The following is a 21831-nucleotide window of genomic DNA, read 5'->3' on the forward strand; positions in this document are numbered from 1 at the left end:
ATCTGAACCCGGGCCGCCGCAGTAGAGCACGCACACTTAACCGCTATGCCACAGGCTGGCCCCCAAAGAAAAGTTTTAAGAGTTGAAAAATGTGATTCTGCTTCTGGCATAGTGGGGTAAGCTAATAAACCATTCTTCTCACGGAAAACAAACGTAAATTCTGGACGAAATATAAACACACACAAATTCAGATATGTGTATTATAATCCCTGGAAAAACCAATAAAAACACAAAGAGAGATATCCAAAAGGCCAACAGATAAATTAAAATTGGGTGTTAGAAATAATGGAATTATCCAAGAAAGCGAAAGAAGCAAGAGCAGAGAAACAAACAAAAACAAAACAAGGAGATAATCAGAAAAATATTTAAAAAATAGTAAAATAGTAGATGTAAATTCAACCCTACCAATAAGTTTTGCTAAATGTGAACACACTACAAACACCAATTAAAAGTGCAAGATTGGGGGCCGGCCCGGTGGCGCAAGCGGTTAAGTGCGCGCGCTCCGCTGCGGCGGCCCGGGGTTCGCTGGTTCGGATCCCGGGCGCGCACCGACGCACTGCTTGGTAAGCCATGCTGTGGCGGCGTCCCATATAAAGTGGAGGAAGATGGGCACCGATGTTAGCCCAGGGCCGTCTTCCTCAGCAAAAAAAAAAAAAAAAAAAAGAGGAGGATTGGCGGATGTTAGCTCAGGGCTGATCTCCTCACAAAAAAAAAAAAAAGTGCAAGATTGGATTTAAAAAGCCCCAATACTAGACCCCAATTATTGTCTAAAACAAAGTCATAATAAATACAATCATATTGATTGTAAAAATAAAAGAATGGAAAAGTATATCCCATGTATGCACCAATTAAAACAAAGCTGGAGTGGTGACATCAATAACAAAAAAAGTAGACTTCAGATCAAGGAAAATACCAGGGATAAAATGGGACATCATGATAAGAGGTGATTCACCAAGAAATCATAACAAGCCTAAAAGTGTATGAACCAAAAAAAATGAGATTTAAAATTTAGGGAGCTTATATAACTGAGAAAAAATAACCATGCTCACTATTATACTTGGAGATGTTAACTTTTCTACTCAGTAATAGAACAAGAAAACAGGCAGTCATTCAGTAAGGATATAGAAGATCCAAATAACACTACCAATTAACTTGAGTTAATTGACATTTATAGAACACTCCAGGTGTTCAAGTGTATGTGGAACAGTTACCAAGATATATCAAATTCTGAGACATAAAACAAAATTTAACAAATTTCTTGTCAAAGTGGAATTAAACTAGATATTAATATATGAAAAATACCTGGAAAATAGCCAAATATTTGCAAACTAAGCAACATATCTGTAAATATCCCATGAGTAAAAGAGGAAGTCTCTAGAAAACGTTTACAACTGAGTGTAGAAGAAAATGGAGCATATCAAAATTTGTGGAATTCCTCTGAAGCAGACTGATGGGGAAATTTATACCAATATATGCTTACTCTGAAAAAGAAAAATGTTCCTAACACAGTAATCTAAGCTTCTACCTTAAGAAACTTGAAAAAAGAAAGAGCAAATAAAACTAAAGCAAGGAGAATGAAGGAAATAGTAGCAAAAGATAGTAAATAGCAGAAGAAGGAAGATAGTAGGAGAAATCAATGAAATTAAAAAGAGAAAATCAATGACACCAAAATAGTTTCCTTGAAAAGATCTAGCTGACTGACCAATAAAAAAAAATTGAGAAGACACAAATTATTGATATCCTGAATGAAAAAGTAGACATCACTAAAGACCCTACAGATATTAATAAGGGTCATTTCCATGAGTTACAGAAAGTAATTCACCCCAGAAGAAAATTTAGATTAAAAAAATAATAACAAAATTTTACTTTTTTTTTTTTTTTTTTTTGGTGAGGAAGATCAGCCCTGAGCTAACATCCATGCTAATCGTCCTCTTTTTGCTGAGGAAGACCGGCTCTGAGCCAACATCCATTGCCAATCCTCCTCCTTTTTTTTCCCCCAAAACCCCAGTAGATAGTTGTACGTCATACTTGCACATCCTTCTAGTTGCTGTATGTGGGATGTGGCCTCAGCATGGCCAGAGAAGCAGTGCGTCGGTGTGCATCCAGGATCCGAACCCAGGCCACCAGTAGCGGAGCGTGCGCACTTAACCACTAAGCCATGGGGCCAGCCCACAAAATTTTACATTTTAAGTTAACAAAATTTAAATTAAAAATAAATTAAAATAAAAAGATTTTTAAAACTTCCAAAAAAGGCCCACACAGTTTTACTGGCAAATTCTACCAAACATTTAAGTAAGAAATAATAGTAGTTTTCCTCAATCTCTACTAAATATATATATATATATATAGTATAAGGAACATTTCACAATGAGACCAGCTTTATCCTGATAGCAAAAGCAGACAAACACATTGTTAGAAAAGAAAACTATAAACTAATATCCCTCAGGATCACTGTCATGAAAATCTTCAACAAAATATTAGCTAATTGAATCCAGCAGCATATAATAAAGGATTTTGACCAAGTGGAGCTTCTCCCAGGAATGCGAGGTTTGTTCAACGTTTGGTAATCATTCATTATTAAAATTCACCATGTTAATTGACTAAAGAAGAAAAACCACATAATCATTTCATAGGTGCAGAAAAGCACTTGACAAAATTCAACATTCGTTCATTATACAAACTCTCGACAAATTAGGAGTAGAAAGGATGCCCTGAACTTGATAAAGGGCATTTACAAGAAAACCTACAGCTAACATCATACTTAAAGATTGAATACTTTCTCCTAAAACTTGGAACAAGCCATGAATATTGCTTCTCACCACTCCTGTTTACCTGAGCAAATGTAGTAAGTCAAGAAGAAGAAAGAAAAGGCACGTAGTTTGGAAATGAAGAAATCATACTTTATTCATATGCTACATGATTATGAAGAAAATTCCATGTAATCTACATAAAAATTCCTAGAACTTGCAGAATATGTAGTCAATATAAAAAATGTCAATTATGTCTCATTATACCAGCAAGGAAAAATTGATAATTGAAATAAAATAAAGAGTACCATTTGTAATAGATTTAAGAAAATATATTTGTAGTCTATGTGCTGAGCAAAAAGAAAAAGAAGTCAAAGAAGACATATATCAAGAAACACGCTGTGGCCATCCTGGTGGCATAGCTTAAGTTAACTTGGCACGCTCCACTTCGGCAGCCTGGGGTTTGCTGGTTCAGATCCTGGGTGCGGACCTACTCACCACTCATCAAGCCATACTGAGGTGGTGTCCCACATAGAGCAACTAGAAGGATGTACACCTATGACATACGACCGCCTACTGGGGCTTTGGGGAGAAAAAAAGAAAAAAAGGAGGAAGATTGACAACAGATGTTAGCTCAGGGCCAATCTTCCTCAAAAAATAAAGTACAGATGTAAAAAAAAAAAAAAAGAAATATGCTGTATTGTAGATCAGAAGACTCAGTGTTGTTAAACATGTCCGTTATCCCCAAATTGACTTATAAACTTAATACAATCCCCCCCGCAAAAATCCTAGGAATGTTTTTTTGCAGATATCAAAGGCCCGATTCTGTATTTGAAAAGGCAAATAATGTTGAAAAAGGTCAGAAAAAGAGGACTCATTTTACCTGATTTCAGGATTCCTATAAAGTTACAGTAATCAAGAAAGTGTGGTCTTAATGAAAGTATAGACACAGAAATGGGTGGAATAGAATAGTACTTCCAGCAAAAGACCTATGCAAATATGGCCAGTTGAGCTTTGGCAAGTTGACAGTGGATAAAGAATTCAATGGATAAAGAATAGTCTGTTCGAGAAATCTTGCTGGAACATTTGGACATCATTTGCAAAAGTGTTAATTTGTCTGATACCTCACGCTTTATACAAAAATTAACTCAACATGGATGATAGACCTAAATGTAAAATATAAAACTATGAAACTTTGACAAGAAAACATAGAGTTTTTGTGACCTTTGATTAAGCAAAGAATTCTTAGCTATGACATCTCATCCAAACTATAAATTTGCTCCCTGAAAGACACTGTAGGCAGTTTTAATAAATATTATGCCAGGGTAGAGACAAATTTTAAACTGGTAAATTAAGTAGGTATTAGTGGTCGTAATAGTAGATAAATTGGAACTTAGAATTCAGGTTTTGAGAAACAGCAAAAAGTAGACGTGGGTTTTTGGAGATAAGTTCTTTTCACATTCTTTGTTATCATATTTGCTATTTTAAAATGCTTCTGAGGGGTGGCCCAATGGCATAGTGGTTAAGTTTGGCGCGCTCCACTTCGGGGCCCCGGGTTCGTGAGTTCGGATCCTGGGTGTGGACCTCCACCACTCGTCAAGCCACGCTGTGGCGGTGACCCATATATACAGTAGAGGAAGATTGGCACAGATGTTAGTTCAGGGCCAATCTTCCTCACAAAAAGAAAAAAAAAATGCTTGTGAAATCTCTGTAAATTCAGGCATATAAAATTTTCTCTACTAAAATTTTCTCTACTAGTTGTATGGGAACATCATAAAACATTTGCATTTTAGGGGGCCAGCCCAGTGGCATAGTGGTTAAGTTGGCCTGCTTCACTTCGGTGGCCCGGGGTTTGCCAGTTTGGATCCTGGGTGTGGGCCCATGCACCGCTCATCAAGCCATACTGAGGCGGCATCCCACATAGAGCAACTAGAAGGATGTACAACTATGACATACAACTATCTACTGGGGCTTTGGGGAGACAAAAGGAAAAAAGGGGGAAGATGGGCAACAGACGTTAGCTCAGGACCAATCTTCCTCAAAAAAACAAAAAAACCCTTTGGATTTTAGTATCCTCGCTATGCTTGAATACTGATGTGGCATTAAAGTTTTGTATTCACATAGGAAAAAGATTCTGTGTTTTTATTTTTGTATTGTGGGGAGTTTCTTATACCTTTGGTAATTTTTTTCCTTTGGTAATATTTTTTCTTTGGTAATATTTTAAAGTATGATGAGTACTTTGTGAAAATATTTCATCCACATACATAATCGTTTTTATTTTTACCCCTTTTTTCCTGTGTCCTTCAGGAATGCTTCTAGTCACAACAGACACTCTTGGCCATGACTTTCATGTCTTCCAAATTCTGACTCATCCTTGGTCCTCATCACAAAGTGCAGTCCATCATCTGTATACTCTTCACAGGGGAGAAACTGAAGCCAAAGTAAGTTGTATATTGTTCATAAGGTGTTTTCTTTGCATAATATGACATCTAATCTAGCTGATTATTTATACCATATTGGAGCTTAATGTTAATGTTAGTGAGAACATATTGTTCTTGGTAATAGAGTGGGTCAGATAATTGATAAAAAATATTTATCCCATTTTGAGCAAATAAATATGTAAGCAGTAGGTGAACGATATAGTGAACGTTGATAAGACAAAAGTTCATTTATCCTTCTCCTCCTACTCTGATACCATTTCTTGCCCCAGAGAAAACCCTGTCATCAATTTGGTATTCATCTCTCCAAACCTTTTTATAGGCATTTTGATTCTGTATACATGCATACATACACACACACACACGTACATGTAAACACATACATATTCACATATACACAAAAATAATTGTGTTTTATAATGTATCTGACTATATGGATAATACTCAGTGCTACTTACTGGAGCTAGCTCACAATGGCTAGTGAGAATCAGTTATGCACATCTGTCCCCAATCCTGCAGGTAGTCACATTACGTTGGTAGTGTGAAATCATCCACGGTAGGAGTGTTTACATAATGGAAATCATCAAACACTACAAATCAGAGCTATTTTTTTCCTTAAGGAGCCAGTGTTTAACATTTACCAGCACATCACTGCAAGTACATGCATGAGTGCATGTACACGCGCGCGCGCGCGGCACACACACACATATCCATGTATATAACTTACTGAGCATTTGTGTTAGGCACCATGCTAAATGCTTTACATGTATTTAATATGCTTAATATGACTTGGTAGATACTGAGATATTATCTTAATTGCCTAAAATCCCCAATACTCTTTTGTTTCCCAGAGCCTGTGGTTAAGCTCTGTATATACTTTATTCTGAGAGAGAGCTCATTGACCCAACACCATTTATTGACTAATCTATCCTTTCCCAATAGTCTAAAATGTTGTTTATCATAAGTTTCCATTAAAAATTTCTATAATAGAATGAAACATCTTAAATATATAGAAACCCATAAGTATATAATGATATTAAAAAGGAAGCATTGGGCATTACTGTAGGTTGTTTACTAATATTATTCTGAAAATTAATAATTAAAAGGAAAGTATCCAGCATTTACCCAGCCTTTCTTGTATCAATTTAATAAGATAACCAAGTAGTTGATGAGGGAAAGCTTTTCTTTATTGGAATTCCCCTATAAAAAATTTTAGAATTTAGACTTATTGTGGTGCTCATTTTGCAGTATATATGATATCGAATCATTATGTTGTACACCTGAAACTAATATAATGTTGTATGTCAATTATACCTCAATTAAAACAAAAGTTAGAATTGCTATCCCTAATGAAACAGTGGACCCAGGCAATAATCATCTGTGTTTCGTTTTAGCATTACAAAGTGGGACAGTCAGAGGTCCCAGTGAGTGCTTCCCAATATGATGCAATAGGATGTATACAACATCATGTAGGAAATACTTCTGCCCAGCCCTGTAAATTAAACCTGAGTCTAATTCAGCCCCTAGATAATAATGACACTTTAAACAAAATACAGAGTTAGAGGGACAAGTTAATATCATGAGAATGCAACTAGCCAACTCTCAAGTGTGGGAAGTTCTTCATTATAAATGTGACCTGCTTTTTACAATAAGTAATTGTAATGGGAAAATAAAAGTGGGTATGTGGCGTGGGTTAAAATTAATTTAAGAGAATAATATCTAAGTAGAAAATGTGGACCTAGTTTGAATCCTGTTTCATACAAATCAAGTATAAAAGCATATTTTTCATACCAATGGTGAGATTAGAACATTTGGCTGGGTAGATATTATGAAAGAATTTAATGTCATTTTTTTGTGATACATACAAAAGTATTTACAGATGTATGGAATTTGCTTTAAAATATTTAGCAGTACAGGAGTGTTGGTTAGATAAAGAACAAATAAATGATGCTGAAAATAGGGGGATGGTTATGTTGATTATGAGAATCTTAAGAGACACATCAAGTAAATGTAATGTGTGAACTTTTTTTGAAGCTTGATTTAAACAAAGAATAAAGAGACATTTTTGAGACAGTTAGAGAAAATTGACCTGAACTGGTATTAATCAGTTGATTTTGCTGGGTCTGTAATTGTGTTGTGGTTATTTTTTTTTTGAAGTCTTTATCTATTAGGCACATATCCTGAAGTCATACTGAAGTAGTTGCGGGTGAAACAGTATGGTATCTCTAATTTGCTTTTAAATATTCTGGTGAAACAAAACAAACAAACAAAGAGATAGATTAAACGAGATTTGCAACGTGTTAATCATTATTGAAGCAGGGTGATGTCGATGGTGTTGGTTCATTATAGCAATCTCTATGCTTTGTGTATGTTCAGAAATTTCTCTAATAGAAAGTAAAAATAAAACAATACCTTTCACCAACATTATGCTGTTTTACTTACTTTAGCTTTATAGCATAATTTATTGTTCATTTTCAAAAACTTTCCCAGCTAATCTTGGGTATTTTCTCATTGAGAAGCATTTTAGAGTGACCCTTTTAAGTTATATAAAGAATCTTTTGGAGGTTTTTATTTGTATTGCATTGAAATTATATTTTAATACAGTTAGAATTGACAGCTTTACAATATGTAAATTTTTCGTCTAGGAATTATTACGTTTTAAAATTAGTTATTGCTGTGGTATGACAAAAACATTGATTGTTTTCTATCAAATTTGTATCTTCCTGCTTTGCTAGACTCTATTGTAAGATGAAATAGTTTTTCAGTGAATTTTCTTGGATTTTGTAAGTAGAACATATGTTCTGAAAATCATGAAAATTTTTACTTTTTTCAGTTTTGTTTGTTTCTTATTGTATTGACTAGGAACTCTCAAACAATATGTAACTGTAGTAGTGATATCTGTAGTCTTTTCTTTGTTAATAATACGTTGTACTTTCTTGTTTTGCTTTATTTCTAGCATCTGTTTTTTATGCCAATACTATACTCTTTTGATTACTGTAGCTTTGTAATATAGTTTGAAATTAGGAAGCATGATGCCTCCAACTTTATTCTTCTTTCTCAAGATTGCTTTGGCTATTCAAGGTCTTTTGTGCTTCCATGTAAATTTTAGGATTGTTTGTTCTATTTCTGTGAAAAATGCCATTGGAATTTTGATAGGGATTGCATTAACACTGTAGATTGTTTTAGACAGTAGGGACATTTTAACAATATTAATTCTTCCAATTCAGGAGCATGTGATAATCTTTCCCTTTATTTGTATCTTCAATTTCTTTCTCAATGTCTTACAGTTTTGAGTGCACGGGTCTTTCACCTCCTTGGTTAAATTTTCTTAGGTATTTTATTCTTTTTGATGCAGCTGTAAATGGGATTGTTTTCTTAATTTCTCTTTCTGATTTTCATTATTATTGTATAGAAACACAACTGATTTTTGTAACTTTGATTTTGTATCCTGCAGCTTTACTGAGTTCATTTATTAGTTCTAACAGTTTTTTGGTGGTGCCTTTAAGGTTTTCTGTATATAAAATCATGTGATCTTCAAATAGAGACAGTTTGACTTCTTCCTTTCCAATTTGGGTGTCTTTTATTTCATTTTCTTGCCTAATTGCTCTGGCTAGGACTTCTAGTACTATGTTTAATAAAAGAGGTGAGAGTGGGCATCTTTGTCTTGTTCCTGTTCTTAGAGGAAAAGCTTTTAACTTTTCGCCATTGACTATGATGTTAGGTGTGGGTTGTCATATATGGCCTTTATTATGTTGTGGTGCAGTCCATCTATACCCACTTTGTTGAGAGTTTTTATCATGAATGGATGTTGAATTTTTTCAAATTCTTTTTCTGCATCTATGGGTATGATCATATAATTTTTATCCTTCATTTTCTTAATGTGATGTGGATCTCAGTCAGCACCTAGATGCAGGCTGATTGGAAGCTGATCCCTTGGATATCAGCTTTTACAGTATACACATATACTTCTCTCAGGGGAAGACTGGGAGATGGGCATTTCAATCTGCTGCCTCTTGTGCTGTGCCCTGGGTAGATAGCAGGTTAAGAGAAGTCATTTTAAACTATGTAAATATCCCATTCCTCATCAAACTTTGTATTACTTTTTTTATTTACATATCATTTGGTTTAATAGGTTCCTATTTTACTCAGTGGGTTATATTCATTCAGTAATTATTTTAATGCTCAAAATATCCCAGGTTTGGCCAGTTTGAGCCTATTAACTTGACCTCTGTGTCCTTTTGACATATCTCTATTATTCTCTGACAATATCCTTACTTTCCAGCACAACTGACTTGCTTACTCTTATGTTTAGTTACCATTTGGTTTTGTTTCTTTTGTATGGAAGTTTTCAATTAGATAGCATTTTAGGTAAAGATTTAATATTTCAGTGTGCTGCTGGGCACATTTTATTTCTTAACTCTGGTTTTATAATCCCTGTCCTGCCCTCACTAGTCACTGCTATGCTCTACCTCAGCTGTATCCTCCTAGAATTTGAATATTTTAAACACTTATGCCTTTTTATTTTTACTTGCATCTATTTTTGACATTTCTTTTGCATTAGCATTATTATTAATTTTTTTTTGATAAGGAAGATTCACCCTGAGCTAACATATGTGCCAGTCTTCCTCTATTTTTCATGTAGGATGCCACCACAGCATGGTTTGATGAGTGGTGTGTAGGTCTGTGCCCAGGATCCAAACCCACAAATCCAGGGCTGTGGCAGCGGATCGCATGAACTTAACTGCTACACCCCTGTGCCAGCCCCCATTAACATTATTTGTCATTTAATTTACCTATACATCCAACCTGGAAATAGAGATCATGTTTAAGCTTCTTGGTATCTCATCCTTACAACAGTGCCTTGAACATGGACAAATGTTTGTGGGTGCAAATGTTTGCTACTGCCAGTGCTATTCCTATTTAACAGGTAGGAAAACCAAATAGAAATTATTAATGTTATTTTGTTCTATTTCATATCCTGTAATTTAGAAGATTGGAGGGGCCGACCCCGTGGCGTAGCGGTTAAGTGCGCGCGATCCGCTGCTGGCGGCCCGGGTTCGGATCCCGGGCGTGCACTGGCGCACTGCTTGTCAGGCCATGCTGTGGCGGCATCCCACATAAAGTGGAGGAAGATCGGCATGGATGTTAGCTCAGGGCCAGTCTTCCTCAGCAAAAAGAGGAGATTGGCATGGATGTTAGCTCAGGGCTGATCTTCCTCACAAAAAAAAAAAAAGAAGAAGAAGATTGGAAATTTCTAAACACCAAACATCAAGATCTAAGGAAACTCAATGAATGACCATAAAATTAATTTTTATAATCTTCTACTGAAAATTATTTTGAAATGATATATAAAATTTAACAGTGATGATGAAATCTATATGGCACATGATCTCTCTATCCATCTTTGAGTACTTCAGAATCATGTCATTCTGGATTCTTGCAAGAACTCTGAGGATACTTTAATCAGGCAAGGAAAAAATCAAGTATGTGGATCTAATTATGTTGAATTAAGTTGTTTTGTGATCTATGACTTGGAATATCCTCTGCATCTGACAGTAATTTTCCTCATAAAGCACATATGCAGTTAGAAAAATATTCCTAGTTTTCAACAGTAAAGTCATATGTAGTAAAACCTACAATATTTTGTTCATATACTTCCGTAATGTCTTATTCAAACAGACACAAGTAATTTTGGTACTTAACATGCTAATTTTGATAAATGGTAAACTTGCTTTTGAAACATCTGCACATCAGGTAAGTGTTACTTTTACCTTGTGAGAGCAGTGCTGCAAAATGGTATGAATAGTATGTTTAATTCACAAGGGGGAAAGAACCTAGCTATTTAATATTATAAATTGATAGTATTTGATGGTCAGTTCAGCTAAAAACAAGTAATTTTGATATGAGTATGTCCCAAATACTGCCTACTTATGCTTATACCGAAGTTAAAATTTTACTAGACTTTCAATATTTTTATTTGCTAAACTTGGCAACCCTATGCATAACCCTCTGGTCATGATTTTTGTCAATTTTTTCCCCAAAAAACTTCAGCTTTGTTGAGATACAATTCTCATAATATAAAATTCATTTTTGGGCCGGCCCGGTGGTGCAAGAGGTTAAGTGCACATGCTCAGCTGCGGCGGCCCGGGGTTCACCGGTTCAGATCCCGGGCGCGCACTGACGCACTGCTTGGCAAGCCATGCTGTGGCGGCATCTCATATAAAGTGGAGGAAGATGGGCACGGATGTTAGAACAGGGCCAGTCTTCCTCAGCAAAAAAGGAGGAGGATTGGCAGATGTTAGCACTGGGCTGATCTTCCTCACACACACACAAAAATTCATTTTTTAAATGTATAACGCAATGATTTTTTAGTATATTCACACAGTTATGCAACCATCACCAGTATCTACTTTCAAAACATTTTCATAACCCTTAAAATAAAGTCTTTACCCATTAGCAGTCACTCCCCATTCCCCATCTCCTCAGCCTCCATATATACTTGGATGCTGCTTAGTAATTATATAATCCTGGACCAGTTATCTGCTTTTCTTAAGATTCAATTTAGTCATCTGTAAAATGGGGCCAATACTTACTTCATAGGGTTTATTTCAGGAAGTATCAGAAATAATAAATGTAAAATGCTCAGTAAAATACCTGGCTTAGTAAATGACAAATAAAGAGTCAGTGTTAGGATCTCCACTTTTAGCCGCTATATAGGGACTGGATTTACCCTCCTACCTGCAACAACTAAAGAACAAACAGTGGTTTTCTAAACGCCGTACATTAGGCCGGTGAAGGATGGTGTTCCTTGATAGATGGGAAACAAATGAGAAGAGCCCTATGATTACCCCAGCTTACTGCCTTGAAAGAGTTTCTAGCCCATGGTGCAGGAAGAGGGAACCTAAGTGGAGCCTGGTAGCCTCCCTTTGTTGATGAGCTATTGCTAAGAGTACAGGGACATGAAAGTCATAGAGTTCTCAGGACAGAGTACCAGCAAGATGAAAGGTGCAAAGAGAGACCCTCCTGTGATCTGTAGAGGAAATCTGAGACTACGGAAAGAACCACCATCATACCAGAAAGAAAGAAATAAAACAATATTTATTTAAAGATGACATGATTGTCTATGTATAAAATCTAATGGGTTCTACAAAAAGTTAGAACTAATAAGTGATTTTTAACAAGGTTTCAGGATACTATATACTGGTAACAAACAATAGGTAATTGATAATTTTTAAAAAATGAATTAAAAGTAAAAAATAGTGACTGTACCATGTGCAAGACCTGTACTCTGAAAACTATAAAAACATTGCTGAGAGTAAAGACCTAATAAATGGAGAGTTAAACCCTGTTCTTGGCCTGGAATACTTAATATTGTTAGGATATATTTCTCTCCAAGTTGATCTGTATATTCAATGCAATCTCAAAATCCCAGCAGTATTTTTTTTTGGTAGAAATCGACAAACTAATTCTAAAATTCACATGGAAATACATAGAACTTATAATGGGCAAAATAACACTGAAAAAGAAAAACAAAAGTTGGAGGGATATCACTACCTGATATCAAGACTTATTAAAGCTACGTAATCAGTAGAGAATCCAGCAACATTGCCATACGTATGGACAATTGAATTTTTTTGTGTGTGTGTGTGTGAGGAAAATCAGCCCTGAGCTAACATCCATGCCAATCCTCCCTTTTGCTGAGGAAGACTGGCCCTGGGCTAATATCTGTGCCCATCTTCCTCCACTTTATATGGGATACCACCACAGCATGGCCTGACAAGCAGTGCATCGGTGCACACCCAGGATCCGAACCCGGGCCGCCAGCAGCGGAGTGCATGCACTTAACCGCTATGCCACGGGGCTGGCCCTGGACGATTGATTTTTGACAAAGGTGAAAAATGGAGAAAGGTTAGTCTTTTCAACAATGGTGATGGACCAGTTGGGTATTTATGTGCAAAAAAAAAAACAACCGTCAATCCATACTTCCCATATTCAAAAATTAACTCAAATTGGATCATAGATTTAAATTAATACCTACAATTATAAAGCTTTAGAAGAAAACGTAGGAGAAACTCTTTGTGACTTGGGTTAGACACAGATTTCTTAGGTGTGACGCTAATAGCAAAGTCCATTAAAGAAAAATTGACAAATTAGAGTTCATTAAAATAAAACACATCTGCTCTTTGAAAAACACTGTTAATAGAATGACAAGGCACAAGTCGTCTTGTATCTGCAACACGTTTTTTTTGTGTGTCTGTGAGGGAGATCAGCCCTGAGCTAACATGCGTGCTAATCCTCCTCTTTTTGCTGAGGAAGACTGGCTCTGAGCAAGCATCTATTGCCAATCCTCCTGCTTTTTTTCTTCCCCAAAACCCCAGTAGATAGTTGTACGTCATAGTTGCACACCCTTCTAGTTGCTGTATATGGGACGCCGCCTCAGCATGGCCGGAGAAGTGGTGCGTTGGTGCACGCCCGGGATCTGAACCTGGGCCGCCAGTACGGAGTGTGAGCACTTAATCGCTAAGCCACCGGGCCGGCCCTGCAACACCTTTTAAGGAACTCGCAAAAGTCAGGGAGTGGAGGAACTAGATCTCATACATTGCTATTGGGAGGGTAAAATTGTACAGTCACTCTGGAAAACAATTTGGCAGTTTTTTAAAATCTTAATATACACTTCCCATACCACCCAGCAACCTCAGTCCTGGGCAGTCCATGACATAAAATTCACATTATTCTGGATGATGTCCAGATTTACTGCTTATTTCTTTACTGTGGTTGTCATAACAAATGACCATGAACTTGGGGGCTTAAAATAATGGAAATTTATTCTCTCACAGTTCTGAAAGACAAAAGTCCAACATCAAGGTGTCGACAAGGCCACTCTCCCTCTAGATCCTTTAAGGAAGAATTTGTTCTTTGCCTTTTCCAGCTTCTGGCGACTGTCAGCATTCCTTGCCTTATGGCCACATCACTCCAGTCTCTGCCTCTGTGGTCTCATTTCCTCCTCTTCTTTTCTGTGTCTTCTCCTCTTCTCTCTATTATATAAAGTATACATGTGAATGCATTTAGTACCAACACTGATAATCCAGGATAAATTCTCAAGATCCATAAATTAATAACATATGTAGTCATATAAGATAATAGTTGCTCTTTGGGTCTGTAATGTACTAAATGCAGGTTCAGGGATTAGGATCTGGATATGTCTTTTTTTTGAGCCACTATTTACCTTGCTACAGTCCACCCTCAGGCCCCTCAAATTCAAGATCATCCCACGTGCAAATTACATTTACCCATACCGACATCCCTAAGAGTCTCAATCCATTACAGCAGCAACTCTAACTCTAAAATCTCTGTAAAATATCATCAGCCCAAAAGGTCCAATCTCATCAAATCAAGTACGATTGAGACTCTGCATATGATCCATCCTGGGACAAAATTCCTCTCCATCTGTGTAGAAGGAGAAGAGAGAAGGAGGCAGAAAAAAACAGAAAAAATAAAGATAGAAAACCTCCCAAATTTGTTGAAAGACATAAATTTAAATCTTCAAAAAGACAAGCAAACAACAAATACGTTCGAATATGGCAAAACCAAAGTTTAAGAACATCATAGTCAACTTTCTGAAAATCAAAGTAAAGAGCAAATCTTGAAAGTAACCAGAGGAAAATATCACATTACATACAGGGAAATAACATTTCAGCAAAGTATTGACTTTTCCTCAGAAACCATGGAAGTCAGAGGGCAGTGGAATAACATGTTTAAAGGACTGAAAGAGGAGCCTGCCCTGTGGCGTAGTGGTTAAGTGCGCGCGCTCCGCTGCTGGTGGCCTGGGTTCGGATCCCTGGCGCTCACCGATGCACCGCTTGTCAGGCCATGCTGTGGCAGCGTCCCATATAAAGTAGAGGAAGATGGGCATGGATGTTAGCCTAGGGCCAGTCTTCCTCAGCAAAAAGAGGAGGATTGGCATGGATGTTAGCTCAGAGCTGATCTTCTTCACAAAAAAAAAAAAAAGGCCTGAAAGAAAAAGACACTAATGATTAAAAACTCCCCATCCAGCAATAGTATCATTAAAGAATGAAGCAGCAAGCAATAGAACCTGCACACTAGAAATCGTGCTAAAGGGAAATGACACCAAAGCAAATGTGGATCTTTTGGAAGTAATGAAATATCGGAGACAATGGTAAATTTCTTATTAGAGACGATGATTTTTTCCCTTTTCCTAATTTGTTTATAATATATAGGAATGTTAAAATTATAATATTTATATATAAGAAATTTTAATGTCATTTTCTGGGGCTTATATTGTGTGTACATGTAATGCATATGATAACTATAGCATCATGGACCAGTGGTGCTGGGGTGGGAGCAGGTGTATGGAGCTATACTATTTCAAGGTTCAACATGTTATACCTAAGAAGGCAATACTTCACTTACAATGAAATTCTAAAAAAATGTTCAGTTAATTCAAAAGTAGGCAGAAAAGAACAAGTAGAAGCATGAGCAACAGAGAGGATAAACAGAAAACAAATATTAAATGGTACACCAAAATTTAACCATGTAAATAATTATATTAAATATCAAAGTATTCCAATCAAAAGAACTCCAATCTAAAAGAAGAAATTGCCTATTAGAGATTCACTTTGAATATAGAGACATTAATATGATAGTAAAAGCATGTTAAAAGATATGTAAATAATAAATATAAGACTATTGAAAATTTGGCTGTGTTAATATCAAGTAAAATAGAGGTTAAGAGAAAGCCTATTAACAGAGATATTTCATAATGTTCAAGAGCCAAATTATCAGGAAGGTTTAAATGTGTATGCACCTAAAACTGAGTTTAACAACAATTTCTCAACATTTGATAGAACAAATAGGGGAAAAAAAGACAAGTATCTGAGCAGCCCTATCAACTACATTGTCCTAATGGTTAAACAGCTAACCCCAACGCCTGTAGTGTATTTATGCTTTTCAATTATGACATCGTATATACGAGTGGATCCACACATGCGATGGATATGAAACAGTGGATAACTGATGGGACTTAAACCCCAGATGCACATTTATTACTGATAGATTTAGATGGAAATCGCTGGGCAGTGCAGGCCTGATCCGTAGCTTGATTCCAGTCACTTTCATCAGCACATGAAATCTTACCTTGGGCATGAGTGGCTCATATTGTTCCATTACCAACCACGATTTGTTTGTGCTGCTCATGGCCCTTACAGAGGCACCTGCAATCTGCCAGTATGTAGTCTTCCTTATGGCAAACCAGACCTTGGCCAGGCCATTGGCAACTTCCCAAGCGTTGTTATAAATGTAACATTTTCAGTCCTTAGGAGTATTGTCTAAAGCAGGGGTCAGCAAACTTTTTCCATAAAGGGCCAGGTAATAAATATTTTAAACTCTGTATTCTGTATGTTCTCTATATCACCTCTGCCATTGTAGCATAAATATATCCATAGACAATACATAAACGAATGGGCATGTTTGGCCCACAGTTATAATGACTCATCAATTAAAGCAGAGGTGACAGCTTTCCATTATCCTGCTGTGCTAATTGGTCCTTACATTTGTCCCTACAGGGTTTTTGTTAGGGTTCTACAGCTGCCTTGGGCCAGGGGACACCATCACCTTTCATCTTAGCCAAGCCATCAGTGAGTCAGGCATTTAAAGGAAGCTCTGTGAATCAAGGGCCTCTTGAGCCAGTGGCATTGCTTCAGGCAGTGGAATAGGTGATAAAGTAACTGTGAAAACAAGATGCTGCTAGGGCCAGGCTGGAACATATTCTGGAACATACTGTTTTCATTTGACTAGCAAGCCCCAGGCTCTACCCACCATGTTCATCATCAAATTGAGTTGACCCATCCCCTTGTGGGTCTGGGAAATCACAAGGCCTCCATAGGTCAGTTGTTCAGTTACAAGAACTTAGTAGCAGGTGAGTAGCTGTGTCTAAAAAAGGGAGTGTACTTGGTTGCTGGATCAGGCAGGTGGCGATGTTGTACTGGGATAACACCTTTGAGTACTTCAGCAGCCATTAAGTCTTTACCTAAACTTTTTCCTACTGGGATTCTGTTGTTTCTATTTTATAACATGGAAAGGAACCAGAAGCCTAGTAGATAGTCTGTTGTGCACTTGTCCCACTATCACCTCTGTCTATGTGGCAGAAGATACCCTCTGACACTTAAAAGCATGTAAATACAATCAATTAAGCCATTAATACCAGTTATACATTCAACAGAAGCTACAACAATAGTATGCCCACAAGATCACTTCGCTTCTTTTCTCTACTGTGAACTTTGTTTTCACTCCATTCCAGAGTATTTTTCCCTCTATGAGGACGTGAATTATTTACTCCTACATGAGAACATGGACTAATGTGTTTAATGTGCATGTCAGTTGTTCCAGTGACAACTCCCAGGCGATCACATTATCACCTATCTTGGTGGTAGGGGAAGCTAGCCTGCAGATACCACGGGGGCAGCCAGGAGTGTTGGGCTTTTTTCTCGCTTTGCCCAGTGTTGGTTCCCTAGTGTTGGTGCCACTTATTTCCCCAAGAGCAGTGGTGCTACTTGCTAGTGTCCAGGCACAACAGCCCCCTTCTTTCTGTCCCCACTCCCAACATTGCAACGTTTCACCCTGCAGTCCTTGGCATTTTTGGCCACCCGTCATCCTCGTCTCCACTCAAGTTCAGGCTACTGCAGGAGCCAGCTACATTAGCATTGCTGGTTCTGTGGTGTTTGCAAGGGGTCACATTCCCTTTTTTTTTAGTTCCGATTTTTATTGATAATTGTAGATTCATATGCACTTTTAAGAAATGGTACCAAGAGATCCCCTGTACACTTTACCCAGTTTATCCCAGTGGTAACGTTTTGTAAAACAACAGCATATCGCAACTGGAATATTGACCTTGATACAATCCACCACTGATCTTTTCCAGATTGTGTCTGTGTGTGTGTGTGTGTGTGTGTGTGTGTGTGTGTGTGTGTGTATGTTTAGGTCTATACAATTTAATCACGTGTAGGTTTGTGTGTGTATCCACCACCACTGTCAAGATACTGAACAGTTCTCTCATGTTGCCCTTTTATAAGTGGACCTAGCTCCCACAGTTGATTTAAACATTCACCTGGATTATTTACAGTTGGAGGCTATTATGAATATGTTATGTGAACGTAGTTTTCATTTCTCTGGCGTAGATGACCAAGAGTGTAGTTGTTGGTTCAGATGATAATTGCATGCTGCTTATTTTAGCTCATTTTCGAATTTCTGGCACCTAGAGGAGTGCAAAATATGTCATAGGCTTTCCATAAATATTTATTTAATAAATAAATGAATATGAAGAATTAATAGGGGGAGGGAGTAGGGAGATGGGATAAAGAATATGCATGGAGTATCCATCTTTACCACGTTTCCATTCTAAGTAACTTCTTCCCAAGCAAACTTGTATTGCCATTAACCTTGTTAGGATAGTCAGTTACAGCATTTTTAGTGAAAGTATATTTATCAATTTTGAAGGATAAAAATTATTGAAGTGTTGCGTTGAGAATGTCTCTAGAACTTGTATATTAATTATTATGCAAATAGCTTCTTTTTTTATATTTTCCTGTAAGTTTTTATTAAACAGAACCTCATCTGATGGCTTGGACCTTGGCTCGTTAGTTTTGCTCTATGGGACTTGTCTTTATGGCTTTGATTGCCATTCTTACAAGCTTCTCAAAGTATAGTACTCTCAGATTTGAGACTTTTTATCCAAGTACTCTCTGCTTTTTTCTTTTCTTTTCTTTTTTCTTTTCTTTTTTTTTTTGTAAGATTAGCCCTGAGCTAACATCTGTTGCCAATCCTCTTTTTTTGTTGAGGAAGATTAGCCCTGGGCTAACATCCATGCCCATCTTCCTCTACTTTATATGGGATGCTGCCACAGCATGGCTTGACAAGTGGTGTGTCGGTCTGCGCCCGGGATCCAAACCCGCAAACCCCGGGCGCAGAAGTGGAATGCTCGAACTTAACTGCTATGCCACTGGGCCGGCCCCCTTCTTTCTTTTTTTTAAGAGAGTTGGAAAGCGGACTTGGTATTTGAATCATTAGACATGTGTTTGGCTACAGAAACAAAATCACATTTAACAATGGTTTTAAAAAAATCAGGATTTATTTTTCTCATGTTACAAGAAGGCTGCGCTGGTTTTGGAACAATTGCTCAACGATGTCTTTGTGACTTTTTTGCTCTTTCTCTCATGATTGCTTTATAGTTGCCACTCCCATGAGCATCATTTCTGAATCCAAGGCAGTAAGATGGGGAGTAAGGGCAGCATCAGTGATGTTAATTCCTATTATCAGGAAAGTGGATACTTTCCCAGAATCCTGCAATCGCATCCTGCTTTTGTCTGACTGATCATAAATATGTCAACACTTGCTGTGAGAGAGGCTAGGCAAGCACACATGAAACATCTGTAGTGGTGTCAGGTGAGGGAGTGAAGGTTGGAGATGGGTGTTCAATTTGCCATCCACTAGTTACATCTATATAACTATCACCACAATCAAGATAAAGAACCTTTTCATCATCCCAGAAAGTTTCCTCCTGCCCTTTTCAGTCAATCTTCTGCCCCACTCATGCCATAGGCAATCATTGCTATTACTTTATTTTTTTTTAGGTATCTTTTATATTATTTCTAAGGTTTGGTATGAGGTTAGGGGGACTACCATTTCTCGTCACTTCATTTTCTAACTCTGTGTTACAGACTTTAGGTCAGTATCAGAGTCATTTTCTGAGCGTTCTAAAACTGCAGATTTCTTGGTCATATCTCCTCTACTTCCCAGTACCTATTGAATCATAATTCTGAAAGTAGGACCAAAGGATCTGCATTTCTTACAAATCACCTAGGTGCTTCTTGTCACACTAAAGTTTGAGAATCTCTGCTTTAAATTTAGGATGTTAAAATAACCCTAAATTTTTTTTATCACTGTAACTAGTTAATTGGGTTATTGGGGTGAATTTGCGGCACAAGTTTGGAGCCTTATAAGATGCTGATTTTTATATCTTAGATATTTAAATGTAGTAACACTTCATTCTAGTGCTCAAAATACTCATTTTATATGTTATTTGAATTCAACCTGTTTTGTGAATTAAATATATATTTGGGGTTTGGGGTGTTTTTTTGGTTTTCATACAGTGTTGGACATAATTGTTCCATGTGAGTGTATGTCAGCCATATTAGATTTTGGTTGCCCCAAATATTATTGTTTTGGGTTATTAACTCAATGAAATATTTAAAAATGGTTAATTCAGATTGCTGAAAAAATATTTGTATAAATTAGAATTACTGAACTATAGCTACAGTATGTTGTTTTTTTTTTATAATTTTATTTATTTATTTGTTTTCCCCCCAAAGCCGCAGTAGATAGTTGTATGTCATAGCTGCACATCCTTCTAGTTGCTGTATGTGGGACGCGGCCTTAGCATGGCCAGAGAAGCGGTGCGTCGGTGCGCGCCCGGGATCCAAACCCGGGCCCAGCGGAGCGCGCGCACTTAACCGCTAAGCCACGAGGCCGGCCCTGCTACAGTATGTTTTAAGGAACAAATATATTAGCTTTCTATAGGCCTAATTGATTTCTGATAGCCAAATTTTACATCATTACAATAAAAAACAAATGTGAGATGTTATAAATATACCAAATAATACAGAAACTATTTAAAGAATAAATTATAAACCTAATATAAATTTGCAGAACATTTAATTAAGCACTGTGTACTTTGTATCTTGTTAGTTAAGAATTCTAACATTTGTATATTTGAAAGTTCTAAATTGATAAGAACGAATGTCCTAATGGGGATTCCCAGACTAAATTAGATACTCTTTGCTTGATTTTTTTTCTATCTTTTTATGCCACTCTTTTATGCTGAATGGAGGGAAACTTAATAAGACCATCTGGTTACATCTTTTACTCATATTATATTGAAGTCATTTGTTTAATCCAACCCCAGATGTGAAGTGATCCAAGATGGGCACAGATAAAATGCTAGCTTAGGCTTCCTAGCAGCTGCTTATCTTCCTTGGAGCGTAGGAAAACAGAGACATCTCTAAGAACTGAGGGGCAGTTAAATGAAACCACAAACTATAAAAAGAAGCATAGAATTTGCCTTTCAACAAACTAGCTAGTTAGTCCTTTCATTTTTTGTGTGTAACAGCTTTATTGAAACATAATTCACATACGTGAAGTTCACCCTTTTAAAGTGTACAATTTATTGGTTTTTAGTATAGTCGCAGAGTTACACATAGATCACTACTGTCTTGTTCCAGAACATTTTTATCACCCCAAAAAGAAACCTGGTACCCGTTAGCAGCCCTCCATTCCCCTCCTCCTGGCCCTTGGCAATTGCTAATCTATTTTCTGTCTCTGTGGATTTGCTTATTCTGTACATTTCATGTAAATGGAATCATATAATATGTAGCCTTTCTGTCTAACTTCTTTCGTTTTGCATAATGTTTTCAAAGTTCATTCATGTTGTAACATGTATCAGAACTTTGTTGCTTTTTGTGGCTGAATAATATTCCCTTGTATGGATATACCACAATTTGTCCATTCATTAGTTGAAAGGCATTTGAGTGGTTTCCACTTTTGAGCTCTAAAGAATATTGCTATGAACATTAGTG

The 21831-nt window shown here is 37.0% G+C and overlaps 1 protein-coding gene across 7 annotated transcripts in view; it reads left to right on the forward strand.

Moving 5' to 3' along the window:
- The window catches only part of BCAS3 (BCAS3 microtubule associated cell migration factor), a 559119-nt gene that overhangs the window by 191364 nt on the left and 345924 nt on the right, over nucleotides 1-21831 (forward strand). For all 7 annotated transcript variants that reach the window (XM_058560481.1, XM_058560485.1, XM_058560483.1 and 4 more), the window contains exon 14: nucleotides 5055-5188. In XM_058560481.1, coding sequence (XP_058416464.1) covers nucleotides 5055-5188 — 134 coding nt within the window. The remainder of the gene's footprint in view (nucleotides 1-5054; nucleotides 5189-21831) is intronic.

The sequence above is a fragment of the Diceros bicornis genome, chromosome 18 (assembly GCF_020826845.1).
Source record: "Diceros bicornis minor isolate mBicDic1 chromosome 18, mDicBic1.mat.cur, whole genome shotgun sequence".
Taxonomy (NCBI): Eukaryota; Metazoa; Chordata; class Mammalia; order Perissodactyla; family Rhinocerotidae; genus Diceros; species Diceros bicornis.